The following is a 22,500-nucleotide window of genomic DNA, read 5'->3' as shown; positions in this document are numbered from 1 at the left end:
GACAGACTAAACAATATATCTCCACTCTGAACCTTAAAATTCACTAATAACTTCAGCCTACACATTCAACTGAGAAATTAAGTGGATCTGTTACAATTATCAAATCAATATGACTCATATCACAGCTTAAACATTAATGGCCTGTGTAACAGATAGCACCGTCAAGACCAGATCAAATAACTGCAACATCTACAGTCTTGCTATTTTGTAGCAGCAGTAGTTAGTTAACACACCTACAAAGAATGATTACACTCAAAATTTGTATTTAAAACATTTCTCTAAAGGCAGGTAACAATTTATGCAAACATCTGTACAAATGCTAAAAAGATTTCAGTTTGCCTTCGTGGATAAGTTGAATTAGAATTATCAAAACAGGAATTAACTATAATATCATTTACACACATCATACTGACTGTCACAAAAACATAAAAGTCCTGATAGTCCTAGTAACCTAACAAGACAAAAATACTCTTCAAACATACACTCTAATATCTATGGTCCAAGTGCATTAAACAGGCATATGCAATCCTTTGACAGCTATGGTTAATGAACAGATTTGAACAGTATTATGTAACATGCAAATTCTGTCAGCATCTGCTTAATCCTTACAATGCAATGTATTTCTACAATCCTAATAATTAATAACAAAAAATCCATCACCAATTCCAGTATTTCTGCCACTGTTACCAATACCTCCACCAAATATATGATAATCTTCCTTAATGAAACCCCAGAATATGGTAAACTGATTGCCTCTGCCTTCTACAAGGTCCATCATCCAAATAGATCAAAATTTTCCATTTGTTGAACCTTGGTGAAGGTTTTTAAGATATGAGGCATGACAGGACATGCTCACTGAACATGCATTTCCAATCCTTATATGTTGATCCTCTTCTTGCTATGTTTTAAGACAATGCTTATATGCTTGATATGCAAAAAATCTAATAACATACTTTTAAATTTCATTACCAAATGCTGATAAAAATAACAGCCATGGTTTCAACTGCTGTCTTTCCATGTGTTCCTGCTTTGGCCCATACTTATGTAACAAGTCTTCATAAAGGTACTGGTCATAATATACAGTACTCTCCAAGACTATACCAAAATAGCCCCACTCTCTGATTATTTCTCTCGCTCCTGAAGTTGTTAGCTGACTCATATTCATAAGAGGCAGCCATGCATGCAAAATTGAAGCATAATTGCATTACCAAGTAAAAGGTACTTTACATGCAGGGAGCTTTAGTGGTTAAATAAAAAAAACTATCAATCTTACTTTTGTAGGGGTTAATTATCAGAAGTCTAACATCTTGAACATTAACAACAATAACCAGTCATATACACTGAAAGGGTAAAAGAAGTACTCAACACAATTTCCCTGTCTTTTCAATCTTTAAGATGTCTATGCAGTGGGTTAGATACAGTATACCTAAAAAAAACTGGTGATACATGATTGATCTGTGGAGTAAATTGAACCTAAGCTTACATAACAAACAATGAGAAGTGCAATATTAAATAACATATACTGAAAAAGATGTTAAGCTCATGCACACGAGATTCTAGGAAAGTGATTTCATTATGTGCACTTCTTTCCTGGTGAGATATTCTGTATCTATACAAGTTTGACAGGCTGTGCCAGTGTCCTGCTAATTTTTTGCCTGTATTTACAGAAGAAACATATGAGGCAGGCCTTATCTTTGTTCTATACCTTTTGGAGAACACAGTTTAAAGTCTTATAACTTTCCTGCTGTTATACGCACCAACTTTCTGGAATAAGGCACAACTAGGTCAACTTGTAAATTTCATGATATACAACTTATTATACATTCACCACAAAATCTTAAATAACTCTCAATTTATCTGCAACATAAACCTAAAAAGTTTTGTTCTTCACTCTTTTCATTTAGAGAAAACAAAGAGTTAAATCTGAGTACAAGTATCTCTTATAAACAGCATATATCAAGTCATGGATTCAAAGCCTCGGCTAAATTTACAGAATCAGAGATGGCTTAGAGATTAGGGATATTTTTCTGAGATGACATGAGATGACATCTTTTTAGATAAAGAAGTATAATATAATAAATAACATGAACAACTAAGGAATATTCTTTCTGTAATGATCTTGGAAAGGCAAAGAAGCAAGCATACTTTTTGTTTCTCACTACTATACATATATTTATAATTGCCTTCTTGGGTTTTAAACCCTTCCTTAGTATCTCACAACTGATGATTTCAACCAAACCTTCTCAAAAATTAATTTGAACAGAAAAAAAAAACATCACTTTTAATAAAAAGGGGAGATACTTTCCAAATGTAAAAGTAATTCTTAAAAAAAAAAATTATGTAATGATTCTACACATCATTTTAGGTAATAGAAAAAAAATTGCCATGTCATGGAGGTTTAGCACTCAAGGATGATGCAACAGAAGAGGTAAAAAAATGAATCAAACATTTAGGCCTGACAGACATTTTGTGGTAAATTGGAAATTGTTAATCACTCCGGGAAACACCACTGTTTTTGTGTGATTTACACTATAATATGGGATGGAAATGGATGTGTTAATAAAAGGTAAGTAGAACAACTTTAGTAAACCTTTCAAATGAAAAAAATTACAACTAAAACACAGTATTTTTAATCATAGTGTCAAAGGCTCATTATTTGTATATCTGCTTTTTGTTTTTCATGAATCTCCTATTCCTAATTCAAATATCTACAAATCACAATAAAACCCTCAAATTACCTAAAAAAATATATATAATTCTTTCCTAAAAATCTGTCACACCATAATATTTTTAAAATCAGAATTAATGTGGGGAAAACAGATTATTTTTAAAATTAAAAAATTTCTCTCCGAGATACTTACCCCAAAACTGCATCTGACCATTTGCAAACAAACAAAAATCAAAACCCGAAAAATCTGTCTGTTAAAAATCCAAAATGCATCCATGCAGAAAAATCTTGGCAAGTGCAATGGTACTGTACTTTGATTAAAAAAACTCTTTTTTCTGAAGCATCTTAGGCCTTTTAAAATTGCCCCCAAATTTAAAAAACGAAAAAAGAAAGAAAAAAAAAGAAAATGAAAATAAAAATAAATAAAAACAGTACCATATATCACATGCCAGTGGTTAACATACCGGATTTTATAAGGCACCATGGCAAAATAAACAACCAAAACCTACATTCTTCATTTAATTCTAACTATCATTAAAATTTAAAGCATGCCCACTATCTTCTACATGCACAGGTCACCTTTTTCCTATTCATCACTAAAGCATTCAAGATTAAAAAACTTTGCAACTGGAAATCTTTTAAAACTTCATTGCAGTGCAATTTCAGGATGCATAGCTGCAAACTAATTTGCTATTAATAGTTTTAAAGCTTACAATGCATTCCAGTATCCATAATATCTCTCTAAATGCTAACAAACAAACATACAAAGCATAAAAAATAAGCAAACAAGAATTTTATGGAAATCTGGAATGCACGTTTCTCTTCCAATTTTTTATTATTTAAATAGTCAAAAATACTAACCAGAACCTCCTTCACTAATTTGGTCGTTATAGTGTCCCCGGCCCTCACCATATCCATGACGGGTAGGGCCGCTACGATTGACTGGTGTGACAGAATTTCCCGGATTAGAAGAGCTAAGAGGTCTGGGTTCCCGGGTAGGGTGGTGGCGGATCATCGCTGTATGCCCGATAGACCTCTTGGCTCCGCCCTTTGGCCGTTCGGGCACCGCTGCAGCTGCTCCCCACTAGGCGAGATGGCCCAGGCTGATTGTGGTGATGAAGGTGGTGGTGATGATGGTGACTGGGGCCCGGGGGCACCTTGGGCATTTGGGCTCGGGCCTTGGCGATGTCGCGGGGAAAAGAAATAGGAAGTTTCAGAGACCAGTATAAGGTAATTTTCATGCCTGATTTCATATTAAAAACATTTTCTTAATGATGACAAAAATGTTCATAACAGCCTTAACTAATCCTTGATTCTCTTACTTTGACTCTTCTGAGAGTGCGACAGGTCTACGTAGATTTTTCTGTGATGGATCGCGCTGGAGGTTTTGCGAGGGTTGCTGGATGGGGTGCACTGCGCAGCATTTGATGAAAATGCCCATGAAGACCACAAAGCCAACCTAGCATCATCACACCATACCATATTGCTGTGAAATAAAAAAGTAATGATGATCCATTCTTCTTTCATGTGGGAACAGCAGTTTTTATTTGTTCTAAATCATATGAAAAGCGTTACACCTTTATCAGATATTTTGTTGAAAATTATCCCTTTTTTCAAATAGAAAATACTACACTATAAATTTTTATCATTCCTAAAAAAATCACCATCCTTTCATCTTTTGCAAAGGAATAAAAAGGGAATTATTAAAAGTAAAATGGAATGATTAAAAAAGTAACTACAACCACAAGAAGAGGTTGTGTTCTTACTGTGATCCACTCAGCAACACTGTTAAGGTGTCCTGGTTGAAGGGGTGGGTTCTTGAGCCTTGCAAGGGGTCCCTCGGCATCCACTGAAAGACATTTTTGAAGACATCGCATAACCCTGGAAGCAAACTTTGACATTGGGGGTGAGACATCTTTTTCATTGTTTAATTAACCCTTTACTGATATAATTTTTACTTTCCTTAAAGAATATTAAGTAAAAAATATTCCTAGAGTCAAATACAATTCACAGCACTGACAGCAAAGATCATCTCACCTGGAAGTTATTACATGGGGCTCCAGGTCTCATAAAGACAGGTTCACCAAAGATATGCTTTAGTTCTGAAGTAGATTACAAGTGGAAGTGTCATTGCCTTCTTGACAAGAAATTTCACACAGCTTCTTTTTGTCTTTCACACGGTCTGATGTGAGGAAGCACTCCGTCAACTTGTGTGCAGCATATTGATCCACTACATTTTCCTTAATACAGACCTGGAGGGTAAATTGAAAAAGAATTAATAAAACTGTAGTAGACATTATATCAATTCTTTGTGCAATACACAGATCTTCTGGATGCTCTCCGTAAATACCAATAAACTCTATCCAATTTTTTTTTAATGTACTCTTTATCTCTCTTTAGAAACTGCTTAAAAGCAGACTTTAAAAGCCTATAGTAAAAACATCAATGCAATAAAGGTGGTTCTCAGCACCATTAATACCAGATTTTTTTAACAATAATTTTAAAAAAAAAAAAAAAGTTATTTCTAGCTCTACCTTTGTGCCTTTTTAATTGCACTGTTTATGATCACGTTTCTTCCTGGGGGATGGGCACTGTGCCATGCGACCATTGCAATTCACCGTTTCCCTCCAGTCTGTCCTCAGAATGGCACTGAACTCGAGCATCATGCTTCACATACGTGCAATGGTCTCTGCTACAGCAAGGCCCTTCACTTGGACTGGAAGAATGCAAAATTAGTTGCACTTAACTAAGAATGAACCAAGATCAAGATTTATACAAATGTTTGTTAAAGGATACACATTTCTTTTTGATAGATATTTTGATCAATCATTTACATATTAGAATACGGGCTAATCTACAGGTTAGTTTACTAAAGAAATAATGTTTCAAGTCATGCTCTTTCATAATGATGAGAGACTTTTATCTCTCGTTACTGTTCTTCAAAACTCTAACTCTCAGTGATCTCCAGATGCCATTATAATCTTAATTCAAACCCCATTTTCATAACTTTAATACTGCTTCTTTTCTGGTGACTTATTATTGCAGTTGAATGTTGAATTCAATTATTTAAAAAAAAGGCTAGGTGAGTCTTTTTTTTATGAAGCAGGTAGGGCCAATTACCTTTCCCCAAAACACTCTGCTTTGAGACTTTACTGGTTCTACTATGCATGTTACAAATTGCTCCACAGTGGGCCCCCTGGAACCCCTTTCTCACAGTTAAATGTAAACTATAAAAACGAAGCGAATGTAAAAGTTAAGTATAATATTATTATAATTCAAACTTGTTTCACTAACAAACTGTTTAAGCAGCATAATTCTTTAAAACAAATTACACTGAACTACAAATATGAGAATTTTGGCAATAGCAACTTGTTCTAAATACTCATGTAATAATACAAACAAAATTTAATAGAAAAAATTTACTGAATTATGATTTTCTTCTGTTTTTCATATTTACATAAATCGGTCCCTATATTCTCAAACTTCTTATCACTATAAGCACAAAATTTTAATGCAAAAATAAGATATCTGAATCTTTAAACATACCTACATGTATTACTGAACCCTAAATAAATTTACAGATTGTACTATACCTGCACTGTGTGTTTTTTTCTGCGTCTGCACTCTCTTGCAGATGAATTCTGCATTTTATCATTCTGAGAAATCTTGAGTGGATAACAACACTTTTCTTTACATTCCTCATCATCATAACCACAGTCACATTCCTCCCCTTCTTCACGATCTTATTTCCGGGAGAAGGCACCATTGTTGGTTGAGAAACAGTTTTGTTCTTCTCTTTTCCGATATGGCATCAAGAACCAGCGCTATATTACGAATGGAGCACTGAGAAACTTGTCATTATTTGGCCGATCTCCACTGGTGGCAGAGGAGAACATAATGTAGTTCCCCAGCAGACCCCCCGGCTTACACGTCTCAGGAAAGTCGTGTGGTGAGCCAAAATTATGACCCAAACTCGTGAGCCAATGTGAGCTGTGAACCTTTGGAGGAACGCGAGAGTTTAGTTGAGGAATTGGATTATACCAGGTTTTAGGGATCTCTTTTCAGAGTGACGGAAACCTCCCAGGTTCTCTGTATGGTCTTGTACTTTTCGCAAATACCACCAGAGGCACCTGTTGAAATAATCAGTAACAAAATTAACAAGAAGTATTTTCTTGGTTTAAGTCCAAAAGGTTTAAGTCCAAATCATGAAAATTGATACACATTAAACCAATGCATACTGTATCCTTTACACATTTTACAATCTTAAGATTTCACAATGCTAATAAACATTTGAAAAAGGGGGCACAATACCTGTGGAGAAGAACCCAGGGTAAGCCAGGGTACCACCTGTGAAATCCCCAACGTAAACCATAAGCAAGACAGAAGTCGTCCTGCTTCTTTTGGGAATGTAGGTTCAGGAAGTTGCTCACATCCACATTGGCTTACAGAATTTGTTTGGTTCTCCTGTCCAGTTTGGACGGCAAGGCTCATCATTATCAATCTTGAAAGAAAGCAAATCAAGTGATAAAACCATTTTATAACATACATCAACTAGCTGAAATTTTTCATCCTTTTTAGAAATAATTATGAAAGTAATAGTATGACCAAAACTTCTCAAAAAACATGTAAATCATATAGAGCTGTACTAAGCTAGCTAAAAAAAAAGTCTTTTTATATACACAAAATGCCTTATTTAGTTATGAGAAAAAAAAGTCAGAACTAATCACAGTCTAGTTTTCCCTTTTAAGGGGAACAGGTTAATCTAACATAGATTTTCTAACTCCATCAACTACTATAAGGGGAAAAGTAAAGAGCTACACAGGATCATATATAATTTTCCTGGACAGAAATTATCAACAATTTTTCCATATGTGCTTGTAGCCACCTATGTACTTTTCACTCTTTTTACTCTGTTTTCCCTTTTCAGGGTGATCTCACAGCTTTGACAAAAAATTGAAAAAGGAACAAGTCACTGAAATTACTTTGGGCAAATGACTGAATTAAAGGGGGTTTCATCAGTCAACCACTTCAACATCTCTTAAGCATAATCATGCACCCCCGTAAAAAACATTCCTACACTCCTTACCTTGATTCTCTGGGACTTCAAAACGTATGTTCCTGTGCTTATATTTTCCCTCAAATTTCACATTGCCGTAGATATTATTGATGGCTTTGATATGTGCGAGATCATTTCTGTAATCTCATCCCGTGTCCTGATGGGGTCATTTTCCTCCTGGAAAACATCCCAAGAAATTATATGATGTACTGGAAATAAAAAATAGTATTCTATACCACTTAAGAACCTTCTCACATATAGCCCTTAAATCCTTTTTTTTTGAGCCAACATTAAACCATGATTTCAATTTATCCAAAATGTATCTTCAAAATTATATCCATGCCATCCCAAAGAAGTTCACTGTTTCCCCGCAAATATTTCAAACCAATGGACAAAATACTCTACCTGTTTGTATATATGGTGCCATAACATGGGATCTGTTTTTGGGTTGAGAGAGAGCATGTCCCTTTGTTGTCTTCTCCAACACCCATTCCCACTGCTCTCTTCGTTCGACTGTTTTTCTTTCGCACTGTACTTTTATGGTAATCATCCAAGATGGTTTCATAGAAATCTGAAATGCCATCCTCCTCTCCACTTGTTTTGTAATTATCATGAGAGTCTAGCCATTTTTTGTACTTATACTGACTAAGCAGATAGCCGGAGTTTGTTGGTTACTGTTTACTAGCCTCCTCCTTTTCCTCTACAAGGGTCTGCAGAGTTTTTAACATGGTCCATCCATGCTGCTACGTCTCTGTTATACCCCATCCCGAGGAATGCCCAGAACGCACCCGGGCATATGGGTCCTCCACAGGTTGTCGTGGGATTGAGGGAGTGGAAGCCCCAGGATGTTGCATTGTGGCGAGGGAAATACTTGTTTGCTCGCTCTACATATATACACCATCCCCCCCCACTATCTATGACTCCTTCAAAACACTCCTCCTCTAACGCTTCCCCAGACCTTTGATCCGGGATCAGCTGAAAAAGAAAAAATCATTAGAAAGGGATGATACATAACAAATACAAAGTCAGACTATTCAATCTAATCTTAATAAAGAGAAAGAGGTTGAAAAAAAAGTGAAATTTCCTCACTAACTACAGCACTAAAACATTTAAATGTATTCCAGGTAAAACTCTCATAAGAACGAACCTTCAACTGTCCCTTCATAAAGGTGGTTAAAATCCAGCCCTTCTAATCTGGGTGGAACTTCTACTTTGACATATGGACTGATCGTCTGTGTGTCCCGCTTCAGTCGCAGGTGAAATGACCGTCCATGGGAGGCAAATGCTATGGTCAGCTGGAAAGAAATCAATAGTAAGTAAATCTTAACAAAATAAATACTAATCAAACACGCTACTGTCACTGTCACTCAGAGAACTATGGCATTCAACATGAATATTATTATGAATTTACACAAGCATGTGAAAATAGGAGGCACAATAAGTGAGAAAAGTACATGAAAAACTATGCATACCTTCATGTACTTAAACACTGTAACAATATGCCTGAACTCCTTTTGTGCTCTCAGAAGTTAAAACAGAAAAAAGAGGATGAAGAGGAGAGAGGTGGACAAAAGAGAGGAAGAAGAAAAGGAAAAGGCCCAAGGGGGCAATGAGCAAATGAATACATAAGCAATAAAGGAGGAGGAGGGGGAGGAGGAACAGAGGAGGAGAGGAGGAGAGGAGGAGAGGAGGAAGAGGAGGAGGAGGAGGAGGAGGAGGAGGAGGAGGAGGGGAGGAGGGAGGAGGAGGAGGAGGAGGAGGAGGGAAGGGAAGGGGGAAAGGGGGGAGTAGGAGGGGAGGGGAGGAGGAGGAGGGAGGGGAGGGGGAGGGAGGATGAGGAGGGAGGAGGGGGGAGGGGGAGGAGGAGGAGGAGGGGAGGAGGAGGAGGGGTAGGAGGAGGGGAGGGAGGAGGAGGGATAAGGAGGAGGAGAGGAGGGAGGAGAAAAAGGAAGGAACAGAAGAAAGAAGAAGTAAATTAGGAAGACAGAAAATGCACTCCATCTACACACGAAAACAATCCACAGTACAGTAATATGTGGAAAATAAAATGGGAGATTTCATGAAGGGGGGTTTGGGAACGCGATCAACCAGGAACCTGTGCCTTCAGAAATATGAACTTCTGCCTCTCAAATTCTCTCTCCTCTCTCCTTCCCTCCCCCTCTTCTCGCCTTCCCCTCTTCTCTCCCTCTCCCTCTCCCTCTCTCTCCCTCTCCCTCTCCCTCTCCCTCTCCCTCTAGCAAAAAAAAAAAAAAAAAAGGATACAAACGCGATTTTAAATGACACAATTATCCAATAACATTCTATTCATGATCCAACGCAAAATCATGATAGGTTACGATATATAAACTTTGACAATGACTCCTTTGCAAATCTAAAAAGCAACAGAGAACAAATAATACATAAACAAATACACAAGAAAAAATGGCCAATAATCCCATAAACACAAAAGAAGAAGAAGACCTACCTCTTCATCTTTATACAGTGACCTCTTGACACGCTCATGGTCGCGGTGGACCTGCTCCGGGTTGTAGCGCAACACCTCGTATCGGCTCACATACTCGCTCAGTGCCGACCCTGGAAGAAGGGAAGAGTTAGGGGCTGCGGGCGCCTTCTCTGCTGTGCGAACGGGTAGAATATTTCTCTCGTGCACGAACGCAGTCACGCACGCACACACACACACAGATGGATAGATAGAGGGAGTTTGGGAGACAAAATCTGTACATTGCGAACTGTTAACTCCATTAATGAGGCTCCAGTCTGAGATTTTAATGACAATTTCCCCCTAATGTTAATGGCATAAGACTTGCTTTCAGAATCCAAAAGTAAGACCGCCGAACACCGCTTAAGGAGAATGAATGGGCTAAAAAAAAAAAAAGGGGGGGGGGGGACTGCCTGCCAGATGAACAAAGACGCGCCGCTTTCAACAGTTAATAACCGCCTACGCCCCCGATGTCCCGTGACGTCACCAATGAGGAGCGAATCACCAAAACTGCGCCCCCATCAAAGATTCAATTTCTTAAGCTGTGTTGGGTTTCACGGGGTCGCGTTTAGGGTGCCTCTTCCCATTGATTATATCCTCCCGACCCACCTTCCTAACCCCTCTCCCCCCCTTCCCTGCTCCTATGCTCTACCTTCTACCCACAACTCCTCCCCTCGAGTCCCCTCCCCCTCCTATAGTCCCCCCCCTCCTCCTGCCTCTACAACTCCCCGGAACCTTCTCCCCCATACTCCCACCCTCGCTCACGCCCACGCCCCCTCCACTTGCCCCTACCATCAAGCCCTAACTCCTTCCCCTTACTCTCCTTATACGCCTACCCTCTCCCCTATTCTCTACCGCTAACCCACAACTCCCCTGGCCCTCCCCCCTCCCCATACCTCTACCCTCCCTCAGTCCCCTTCCTCCCCCTGCCACTACCTTCAACTCTCGCAAGTTCGGAAAAGAATCGAACGCAAAAGTAAACATGAAAAGAGAGTAGGACGAAAACAAAGTCAGCGCTCGATGGGGCGTGTAAATTCAACCATAAATTATCTGTGGCATTTACTGTTTGCTTGTCATATTGGTGTCTTTTTAATCCCCTTTACTCGTAGGCAATACCTGGTTTATGTTTGTTAGTATTTCTTATACTCGCGTGTCCCTTTCACCCTCCGATCCCATTAATCTCCCGTGATTAATGACGAACATTCCGTAGGTCAGCAGTGTCATGTGTTTGTGTGTGTGTATGTGCGTTTGTATGTGTGTTCGCATGCAAGGTTTATATAAGTATTTATATAGGCCTTCTTCGTGTGTGTGTGTGTGTGTGTGTGTGTGTGTGTGTGTGTGTGTGTGTGTGTGTGTGTGTGTGTGTGTGTGTGTGTGTGTGTGTGTGTGTGTGTGTGTGTGTGTGTGTGTGTGTGTGTGTGTGTGTGTGTGTGTGTGTGTGTGTTTTATATATTCACAGTCGGGAAAAAAACAATTGGGAATTCTTAACCCTTCTGTTCCCTTTATCTTTTTTCCTTCCCCTTTCCTCCCTTTCTTCGACTTTCTCCTTCCCTTCCCCTCTCACTCCCACTTCCCCCCCTCCATTCTTCCTTTCCCCTCTCCATCCTTCCCTTCCCCTTTGTCCTCTTAAGACTTCCTTCCTTTTCCCTTCATAATTCTCTCCCCCTCCAACTTTTTTCTCCTTCCTCCTCCCATTTCCCTTCCCCCTTTCCTTCTCATTCCCTTCTCCTCTTCTCCTTCTTTCCTTCCCCGCCCCCTCCCCTCCCCTCTCCGCCCCGAAGCAGCAGCAGCGATCAGCAGAGAGCAGGGCCGAGCCGCCAGCCCCTCCCCTCATGACGGCCATTAACATAATAAAAGAAACCACTCGAGCTGGCCTTCATCATGGCCCCGTCGCTGCCAGGCCACGAGGGCCATCCGCGGACCCTGGCCACAGGTGCGGAGTCTGCCAGGCCGTCAGGGTGCAACAGAAAAGGAAATGAGGAGAGGTTTCGAAAAAATGGCGAGGGGAAATAATGGGAAGTTGCGAAAAAGGCGATGAGAAGCAAGGAATGTTATGAAAAAATAAGGGGAAATGAGGGGGAAACGAAGGCAGCCAAGGAGCGGAGGCGAAGGACCGAGGAGAGGGAAAGGGGCACAGGGAATGACGAAGGGAGGAGGAGGAAGGAGAAGAGAGAGGAGACCGAACAGAAGAACGAACAACGGGTAGAGGAAGTAGTGGGGAGGAGATAAGAGGCGAGGGAAGAGAAAGAGAAACAAGAACAAGAGAGGAGGGGAGTGGAAGAGAACAGAGGAAGAGGGGAACGATGAAGAACTTATAAGGGGAGATAAGGGTGTCTCGAGATGCGGGCGTGGGGCGCGAGGCTGGGGGGGGGGTGTCAGAGGAAGGATAAGACCATCAGAAATGACACGAACGAAAAAGCCTCTGGAAGCCTCATAATAGCACTCAATTTTGGACATGCTGACTGTGGGCGGGGTAGACCCGTTGAGGATGCACGGATGGAGGAGGAGGGGGAGGAGGAGGAGGAGGAGGAGGAGGAGGGGGAGGGGGAGGGGGAGGAGGAGGCGGAGGAGGGGGAGGAGGAGGAGGAAAAGGATGAGGAGGAGGAAAAGAGGAAGCGGAAAAGAGTAGGAGGGAAAGAGGAAGTGGGAAAGAGGAGGAGGAGGAGAAAGACGAAGAAGAAACGAGGAGGAGGAGGAGGAGGAGGAGGAGGAGGAGGAGGAGGAGGAGGAGGAGGAGGAAGAAGAAGAAGAGGAGAAGAAGAAGAAGAAGAAGAAGAAGAAGAAGAAGAAGAAGAAGAAGAAGAAGAAGAAGAAAGAAGAAAAGGAAGAAGAAAAAGAAGAAGAAGAAGGTCAACGAGATGGAGAAGAGGAAGAGGAAGAGGGGAAAGAAGATGAAAGGATGACGAAGACGAAGACAGAGGATAAGGGAGGCGAGAAAAGAAGAGAGGATATATATCGCGGCACTAACGACCACGAGGCTGGCCACAGGCGGAGGCTCCGTGGCATCCGCAGATGGGCGCGCGTGCGATAAGGAAGCAGGCCAAGGGAGGCCACGCACCTTTTCCCGAGAGCCAAACACGCATTTCCCTTTACACACAATCATTGATCCGCATCCGTCATCCGCCCCGTCAAATGCACTGGCCATTCGCATTCATATTTCCCCATCTCTCTCGGCCTTCGCTTTGCCACATGCCGCTTCCCGTCCGGCAAGGCTCAGGTTACGAAGCACGCACGCACGCACGCGCGCACACACACGCACACACGCACACGCACACGCACACACGCACACGCACACACACACACACACAGAGAGAAAGAGAGAAAGAGAGAGAGAAAGAGAGAGAAAGAGAGAGAGAGAAAGAGAGAGAGAGAAAGAGAGACAGAGAGAGAGACAGAGAGAGAGAGAGAGAGAGAGAGAGAGTGAGTGAGTGAGAGAGAGAGAGAGAGAGAGAGAGAGAGAGAGAGAGAGAGAGAGAGAGAGAGAGAGAGAGAGAGAGAGAGAGAGAGAGAGAGAGAGAGAGAGAGTGACATGCCGCCTGCTGGCATGGCTCCCGCCCAGGATGACATTCTAAATGAGCAGCGGGGGATTCGTGACGCGAGGCCCTCGTTAGGCCCGGCCGAGCGATCCTTCTGTGCACCGCGACCCTGGCCGTCCTTGCGTCCTCCTCCGCATATTCGTAAGGCTTCCTTCGCCTCCTCCTCGCCTGCCCTACTTCCACGCCCTCCATCCGCGCTGCAGGATGCATGCAGGAGGAGGAGGAGGAGGAGGAGGAGGAGGAGGAGGAGGAGGAGGAGGAGGAGGAGGAGGAGGAGGAGGAGGAGGAGGAGGAGGAGGAGGAGGAGGAGGAGGAGGAGGAGGAGGAGGAGGAGGAGGAGGACGAGCGGGACAGGGACGCCAGCGGGAGGAGCAGGAATGACGCAATTCCAGTTCCCCGCGTAACCCAATCCTCGGCGCGCGTCCAATCCTTGACAGTCAAAGCGCCCACACTAAGGAAAGTGAATCCTTCCCCTCGGGAGTCCTCTGGCCCCGTGCACTCCCTCCCAACGCCATCAATCAACGTCAATAAAAGTGGCACGTTCCCGCGCAGGAATTCCGTCATAAAATATGAACGCCGCCGCGTCACGCCGACCCATTCCAGCCTAAACACACTTGCTCGCCGAGGCAGTGACCCCGGGGTCGTTTCCCTCACACTTGACCACTTAGCCCCGCGGAAAGGGTCGTCCCACGCTCCATGTTCTCGGAGGACCACTTTCCTCAAACCACGCTTCCCCCAGTGGCTTCCTTGGCTCGGGGGCATTTTCATAAACACGTGGCTTAGGCCGAGCAGCAGCGACCACGATCAGCGGCGCCGTCACCACACAAGGCCGCTCTCACCATGACACGCAGCTCGAGTTATCACGTTATCATCGCAATGTAAGGTCATGCATACATACATGCGCAAGGGGAGAGAGAGAGAGAGAAAGAGGGGGGGGGGAGCAGAGAGAGAGAGAGAGAGAGAGAGAGAGAGAGAGAGAGAGAGAGAGAGAGAGAGAGGAGAGAAGAGAAGAAGAGAGAGGAGAGGAGAGAAGAGAAGAAGAGAAAGAGAGAGAGAGAGAGAGGAAGAGAAGAGAGAGAGGAGAGGAGAAGAAGAGAGGAGAGAGAGAGAGAGAGAGTATGAAGAGAGAGAAGAGAAGAGTAAGAGATGAGAGACGAGAAGAGAAGGAAAGAGAGAAGAGGACGAGAGTGATATGAGTTCGCATAGTTTAATTGCATGCGGCCATGCCTGTATGTATAGTATGTATACATGTATGCATTACAAGCCGGAGCAGCAGTAGCACACAAGTGCTGTAATGCATTGTAAGTGCATGAACCCCCCCCCCCCGCAGAGAAGTGCCGCGCGCTGTTCCTCCGCATCGCTCCTCCTCAACCGCCTCGCCGCCATCACTTTTAATCCCAGAATCTTTACAATTTCCACTCTCCCGGTCGCTGTTCTCCGGCAATTCCTCGTAATAAAGCCACCTGCGCCCGCCTTTTTTGGAGGGTGTCTTCTTGCGCCTGTCTTTTGTTTCCTCTTCTTTCTTCGCTCGTCATTTTTTTTCCCTCTCTCTATTTCCTCCTCCATTCCTCCAATTCATCGTATCACTCCTTAGCGGGGATGTGAACGAAATAAATAAATGAAGAGAGGGAGAGAAAAAAAGAAACTTGAGAGAACTCGAACCTAAATTCTTTTAAACGTGTCAATATTTCCTCCCGTCATAAGAGAGAGAGAGAAAGGGAGAGAGAGAGAGAAGGGAAAAAAGAGCAGGGAAGTTGGCCATGTTTTCGCCACTTTTCGCCGATCCCTCATTTCACTCATTTTTCCCGCCCTCTGCACACATCCCCCCCCCCCCCGCCGTATCACTCTCAAAACAGATCCTTAATCAAAGCACAGGCGAACAATTTTTCCGTGCTTTATTTGTATATATGAGATGATAAACAGATCCACATTGTAGCAGCCGGGCCCGGGTTCACTATAAATGGATTAAGGCCGAGGCTGCAATACGGCTTTGTGTGTGATGTGCAAATAACGGAAAGTGCAAGGGGGCTCTATTTTTGCGAGCGAAAACTTTATAATTACTTCGTCTCGCTTACTTGTTCTACGCGGAAAGAAGGGGGAGGGGCGCGTACGCGTTGCAAATTTCCTACTGCATTGCTAGACTTCAGACCAGTAATGAATGATCTCATCACTAAGGACAGACCTACACGCAAAGACCAAGACCGATAAACAACAAAAACAAATACGAACAAGGAAGAAAATAAGAACAAAGGAACAAACAACCGACGCGGACCTCCCGATACAAAGAAAGCACGCCCGCAAACACATCTGCTTTAACAAGAGCCCGAGCATCAGCCACGCCGCCCTCAAGCACTGTGTTACCTGTCTAACCTTCGCGGTGCCCATGCATTCGAGCCACTCAGGAATCTCCAAGGTAACACTACCCACTCTCGTCCTGTCCCCTTCTCCTCTCTCTCTCAGCTCGGCTTCCTCTCGTGCTCTCTCTCTCTCTCTCTCTCTCTCTCTCTCTCTCTCTCTCTCTCTCTCTCTCTCTCTCTCTCTCTCTCTCTCTCTCATCTTTTCTCTCTATCTCCTCTTGCTCTTTCTCTCTTCTTCCTACCCCTCGCTTTCGGGTCCTTTCCTCTCTCGTTATATCTCTCTTCATCCTCCAGTTCCTCTTTATTCCCTCACCTTATTTCCTCCCTCCCTCCCTCTCCCTCCTTCGTGCCACCATCGATTAGTTATTTCCCTGTATCTAACTGAAGAAGGCAGAAGTATTCGCGTCCCCTTACAGTCCACGACGCGGCTCTCGCAACCCTCTCGCTGCGACGCCAAAGTATGATCTTAAGAATCAATAGCTCAGCTGGTCCGCACCCAACAAGGTCACCATCCTATTTATAGGTCGTCCTTCGCCGCTCTTCCCGCGCAAGGACGCAAAAGAAAGGTTTTTTTCTCTCTCTCTCGCATGTCCGGGGCTGAGAGGCGGGGTTCCGTTGGACGAACCCTCGACAGATGTGCACGTGATCCAGTTTCGAAGGGATCCTCTCAGCGGGACGTCGACGGAGACCAAGCCGCTCGCACCCTTTGCCAGGTTCTCATGGCGAGGAGCCACGGGGAACGCGGCTTTCCTTGGGCGTGTCCCCTTTTAGTTTTGACCAAATATTGTACCTGTTGGCGGCACAGCTGAAGGCTAATCTCGGTTCACTGTGATGTAAACGATAATATAACACACACACAAGAAAATAAAACATAAACACCCCCCCAAAAAGACCCAAATACATCTCGCAAATACATCAAATAAACAAACAATGTTTTGCACACACGCTGAACACACGAGACTGACAGCACCAATTCCAGAATATTCCACGTCGGCACCGAGACGATTCCTTTTATTTTTTCGAGCTATCTATCACCTTTTCCTCATTCTCTCTTTCCCTCTGAAGGCCAAAGTTCAAGTTCTCGCCGGAGGAATCGCATCTAAATATCATTTAAAATCCCCAGCAAATCCAAATGGCACGCGGGAGGGGCGCTGAAGCCGCCGTCTCGGCCGCCCATATAAAAGCAATTCCATAAATACGCGAAGCCGGCGAAGGGGTCCGCGGCGACGGAGGCCTGGCAACACTGCAGCTGCCAATCTCCCAAACGGCATATGCGAGGACGCCCATACGCCCGGCGACCAAATTGTATCTTCATGGACGGGACTTCAACTCCCCATTCCGTTCATATCCCACGCCGTAAAAATGCAAAACAAATGGGGCGGCGCGAACGAGGGGTTCCCAGGGACGAAGGAGGCCGCCCACACCTCCCCGCCTCCCCACACCTCCCCCCCCCCCCGCTCCTACACCGGAACCTCATTCCAAGTCCCTCTCCTTTACCCTCTCTCTATGGCCACGAACGGAGGCCCTGGCTTTGGTCTCAGGGACGGCGAGGGAGGGAGACTAGAGAAAATGTAAATGAATAAACGAATGGATGAATCAACAAACAAACAAATAAACCAAATAAGTAAATGAATAAATAAAAGGGCCTCATGCTTCCTGCCGCCGGTGGGTCTCGGTCACCACGTGCAATCAGGATGCAAGCGCGGGAGGACACCTGGCACTAAAGGCGAGAGACGGCTCGTGAGCAGGCAACGCCGCTAAATCTTGGGTTTATCTACCTTGGGGAAATAAATCAGGTTCAAAAATGGTGGTGGTGGTGGTGAGGGGGGGGGGGAGAGAAGGAGAATAAATCAAGGACAACATTTTTGAGATCGAAGGAGGGAGGGGGGGGGAGGGCGGGAAAGGAAAATAAGTCGAAAACAATACTTCTGAGAACAGTAGTGCGAAGCGGGAAGGAAAATATGCCGAGAAGAAAAAAAAAATTGAAAAAAGGATGGGAGAGGGGCGGAGAATTTTAAGCATTTTGAGAATAGGGGAAGAAAGGGGGAGAGAGGTCTTCCAGAGGTCAAAATTATTCGTCCAGGGTGCACCCCTTCCTTCAGGAATCAACCAAGAGTGACAGACATTGGCTACTGGCACGGCCTTAGGAGAGCAAAAGACACATGACGTTTGTAATCCAAAAAACTCAAATTATATAGATGATGATGAGGAGGAGGTGGAGGAGGAGGAGGAGGAGGATGAGGAGGATGAGGATGAGGATGATGATGATAAAATAACATAATAATAAAACAGAACCTAGAAAAAAGAGTCAGGGAAGATACACACACACACAAAAATAAAAAGTTGAAAAGCCCGAATATGCAAAAGAATGCAGATGAAAACAAAGATCTGGAGCCCCCTCCCCTTCTCCCTCTCCGTCCCCCTACCCACACCCCTACCTCCTCCTCCCGCCCCCACCAACACACAGTCACCCTCTCCCTTCACCCTTCCGCACACCACACTGACCTAGTGTGTTATTTTCGCCCTTCTCAACACACTTACTCGAGCCTCACCCTTTGAGGACATTGTCGCTCCGGAAGTGTGTGGGGCGAGAACACAGGAGACCCACACACAAAAAACGGGAAATATGTTCGAGGAATGAGAAGGGGAGGAGGAGGGGAAGAGGGGAAGTAAATGAGGGGAAGGGAGGGGAGGGGAGGGGAGGGGGAGGGGGAGGGGAGGGGAGAGTGGGGAATGGAAGAGGAGATACGAGAATGGGAGAGCAGAAGAGGAAATGGGAGGGGAGAGGAAGGCAATGGGAGGGGGAGCAGAGGGAAAGGAATAGGAACAGATGGAAGAGATGGGAGAGAAAGAAGGGGGAAGAGAAGGTAAAATGTGAGGAAGAGAGGGGAACTGATGGGAAATGGAGGGAAAGGCAAGGGGGAAGAGAAAGACAGGGGAGAGGAGGACGAAGAGATATAACAGAACACACAAAAACATACAAATCAAAACAAATAAACAAATACGAAGCCACAGACACGCCCACAAACCAACAAAACAGAGGACCAAAACAAGGAAACTCAAGAAACAGGGAAGGACGCCCACAGCACCAGCCTACAGCGGAGACCAACAAAATAATAAAAAGTCCTCAAACACCTACGTTCCTCGGTACTATCCAGGTACTACCAGCGGATGTAAAGAAGGCACAAAAAACCGCTTGGAATGCTGACGGGAGGAATGGCAGACGGAACTATCTATAATGATTGAGCGAGACAAAAGATTTAACCCAACCCAGATTTCCCTTTGTATCACACGGATGGGCTTACTACCGGCGGAGGAAATGCAGAGTACAACACAAACAACAGTTGTGGAGAATGTGTGAGGGTGAGGAGATGGCGATGAGAGTGAGAAGATGATGATGATGAATGATGAGTGAGATGATAGAAGATGTTGAATGATGATGACATGATTCTATGATGATGCAATATGAGATGGAGATATATTATGGTGGGGATATGAATATACATGATGATGTAAATGTAATGATAATGATATGATGATATGATGAAATGTTAGATGATGATGATGATGATGATGATGATGATGATGATGATGATGATGATGATGATGATGATGATGATGAGATCCTTCTCCTCCTCCTCCTCCCCCCCTCTCCGTACGTACCATCACACCCCCCTTACGAATCACGTGCTAAATTGATCGGGAAATCAGGTCTCTGGGCCAGGAAAGAGGGAAGTAGGGGAGGGGAGGCGGAGGGAGAAGGGAGAGAAGAAATATGGAGAAGAAGGAAAGGGAGAAGAGGGGCACAGGGATGAGGGGAAGATGGAACAGAGGGGAGGGGAAGAGGGGAAGAGGGGAAGATGAGAGAGGGGAAGGCAGCGCAGCCCCGGCGGCCCACCGAAGACTACAATGACGGGGCCTAGAGGTGCCTGGCCGGGCGAGGGAGGGCGAGGGAGGGCGAGGGAGGGCGCGCCGCCTATCGCGATCAATAGAGTACACTGCTCCCCCCTTCCCCTCCCCCCTCGTCCTCCCATCCCATCCAACCCTGTTCCCTCCGAACTCCTATCCTTTGCCTGTCCTTTTGGCTCCTCCTCTTCCTTTCTCTGCCTTCTTCCTCTTTTGTTTTTGTTTACCTTCGATGGCTTTGTCTATCTCTCTCTCTTCCCTCGTCGTTCTTCGTCCTCATTTTCTTTCCTTGTTCCTCTTCTCCTTCTCCCTCTCCTTCTCCTCCCGACCATCATTCTTTCCTCGCCCTACTATCTTTTACTTCCTCCTCCAGCTCTGCCTCGGCCTCGTTATTCAAGCTTTACTCGGCAGAAAATTTAGGGAATCCCTTCGTTTCCTTTCTCTCTCTCCATCTTTCCCTTCCCCTTCGCTCTTCCTCCTCATTTTCCCTTCCTTCCCCCTACCCCTTTCTCCTTCCTTCTCCCTCCTTTCCTTTTCCTTATCTCTCTAACTCCTCTTCTCTTTCTCCTTCTCCTTCTCCCCTCTCTTCTCAACACAGCGAGCAAAGACCTCCTCGGTCTCTCGACAAAATAGCAGCGCTCACTGTAACAAGTGTGATGTGCGGGGCTATAAACAAGGATGTTGCAGCCAAGGGAAGCCTACCCTGCCCCCACCCACTCCCCTACCGCTGCCCCCACCCACTCCCCTACCCCTGCCCCCACCCACTCCCATACCCCTACCCACCCACCCCAACCCCCACCCATCCCCCTAACCCTACCTTTTCCCCCCACGCACACGCACAGAAAAAAAATTAACAAGATGAAACAGTTCTGGGTATAGGGAGAAACTGAGGAGGAAAAAGAGGAGGAGGAGGAGGAGGAGGAGGAAAAGGGGGAGGAAAGAGGAGAGGAGGAGAGGAGGAGGAGGAGGAGGAGGAGGAGGAGGAGGGAGGAGGAGAGAGGAGAAAGAGAGAGGAGGAGGAGGAGGAGGAGGAGGAGGAGGAGGAGGGGAAGAGAAGAAAGGGAGGAGGAAGAGGAGGAGGAGGAGGAGGAGGAGGAGGAGGAGGGAGGAGGAGGAGGAGGAGGAGGAGGGGGGGGGAGGAGGGAGAAAAGGGAGAAGAAGGAAAAGGAGAACGCGAAGGAGGAGGAAGAGGAGGAGGACCATCTGAAAGTCTCCTAATAGCACTCAATTTTGGCCTTGTTAACTGTGGGTGGGGTAGACCAGTTAAGGATGCACGGATGGCGGAGGCATTGCTAAATAATGCCCAAGTAGGGGAGGAGGGGGAGGAGGGGGGAAAAGAAGTCGGCGAGGAGGAGGAGGAAGAGGAGAAAAAAACAGAGGAGGAGGATAAAGAGAAGTTTTCCTCGGGACAACTGACTCATGGGCCTCCGACAGAAGGGAAGGAAGAAAGACTACTATTGCAGAAACCGCGCTGGTGTGTGGAGAAGGGAGAAGGGAGAAGGGAGAAGGGAGAAGGAAGAAGGGAGAGGAGAGAAGGAGGGGGGAGAGGGGAGATACGATGGTATGAGTAGAACCATAAGGGCGTCAGACGAAGGGGGAGAAAGAGGAGAATGGCGACCGAGAAGGAAAACAAAGCAGACCGATGGAGATTTCGTACCGACGAGAGCCTGGCAGGTGTCCTGGGGGAGGAGGACAGGACAGTAACACTCTCCTTGTGACGAGTCGAATAAAAACTACGCTGGTAAGTAACCCTTCCGAACAGGCGGACAGATGCTCACTGGAGGTCGAGACTCTACACGCGAACACACTAAAAAGCGCTCGGACGATGAGGAATTACCCAGGAAAGATGCCTCTGACGTATGAAAAATGGGTGTACGAAGGAGGCGGACTGAGAGGGAGAAAAGGGAGGGAAAAGGAGAGGGAAGGAGGGAGGGAAGGGGGTGGGGAGGAGAGGGGAGAGGAGTGGAGGGAGGGAGGGTGAACAGGGGAGGGGAGGGAAGAAGGGGTGGAGAGAGGGAGGGAATCCGACGGGAGGTGAGAGTAGGGGAGAGGAAGAAGGAGCGGTAGGAGGGAGGGAGGGAGGGAGAGGGAGAGGAGAGAGAGAGAGAGAGAGAGAGAGAGAGAGAGAGAGAGAGAGAGAGAGAGAGAGAGAGAGAGAGAGAGAGAGAGAGAGCGCTATAGAGAGAGCAAAAAAGCATAAAGAGAAAAAAAAGAAAAGACAAAGACAGAAAACAAAACAAACCGACCACACACACACACACAAACACCCCCCCCCCCACAAAGGAGAAAAAAAAAAAAAAAACGAAAAAACACCAAAACGCTCCGCTCCCAGCCTCCCCCCCCCTCCCCACGATGCCGCCGCACCTGTGATGGGCTGAGGCAATGGCGGTATTGGCTGGCGATGGGGACGTTAAACGGTGGCTCCTGCGGTGATAATGGAGAAGGGTTATAGTAACTAGCCTCGCCTTTACTACATTCTCATACATCGTTTACCGCGC

At 45.2% G+C, this 22,500-nt stretch overlaps 1 protein-coding gene across 1 annotated transcript in view; it reads right to left on the bottom strand.

Moving 5' to 3' along the window:
• LOC119597465 (disintegrin and metalloproteinase domain-containing protein 10-like) overlaps positions 1-22,500 on the bottom strand; it is an 81,450-nt gene that overhangs the window by 56,097 nt on the left and 2,853 nt on the right. The window contains exons 3-4 of the mRNA XM_037947040.1: positions 10,189-10,298; positions 8,872-9,019 (exon numbers count right to left, since the gene is read on the bottom strand). Coding sequence (XP_037802968.1) covers positions 8,872-9,019; positions 10,189-10,298 — 258 coding nt within the window. The remainder of the gene's footprint in view (positions 1-8,871; positions 9,020-10,188; positions 10,299-22,500) is intronic.

Source organism: Penaeus monodon, chromosome 39 (genome assembly GCF_015228065.2).
Source record: "Penaeus monodon isolate SGIC_2016 chromosome 39, NSTDA_Pmon_1, whole genome shotgun sequence".
NCBI classification, from domain to species: domain Eukaryota; kingdom Metazoa; phylum Arthropoda; class Malacostraca; order Decapoda; family Penaeidae; genus Penaeus; species Penaeus monodon.
This window is presented reverse-complemented; position numbering and strand designations above follow the sequence as displayed.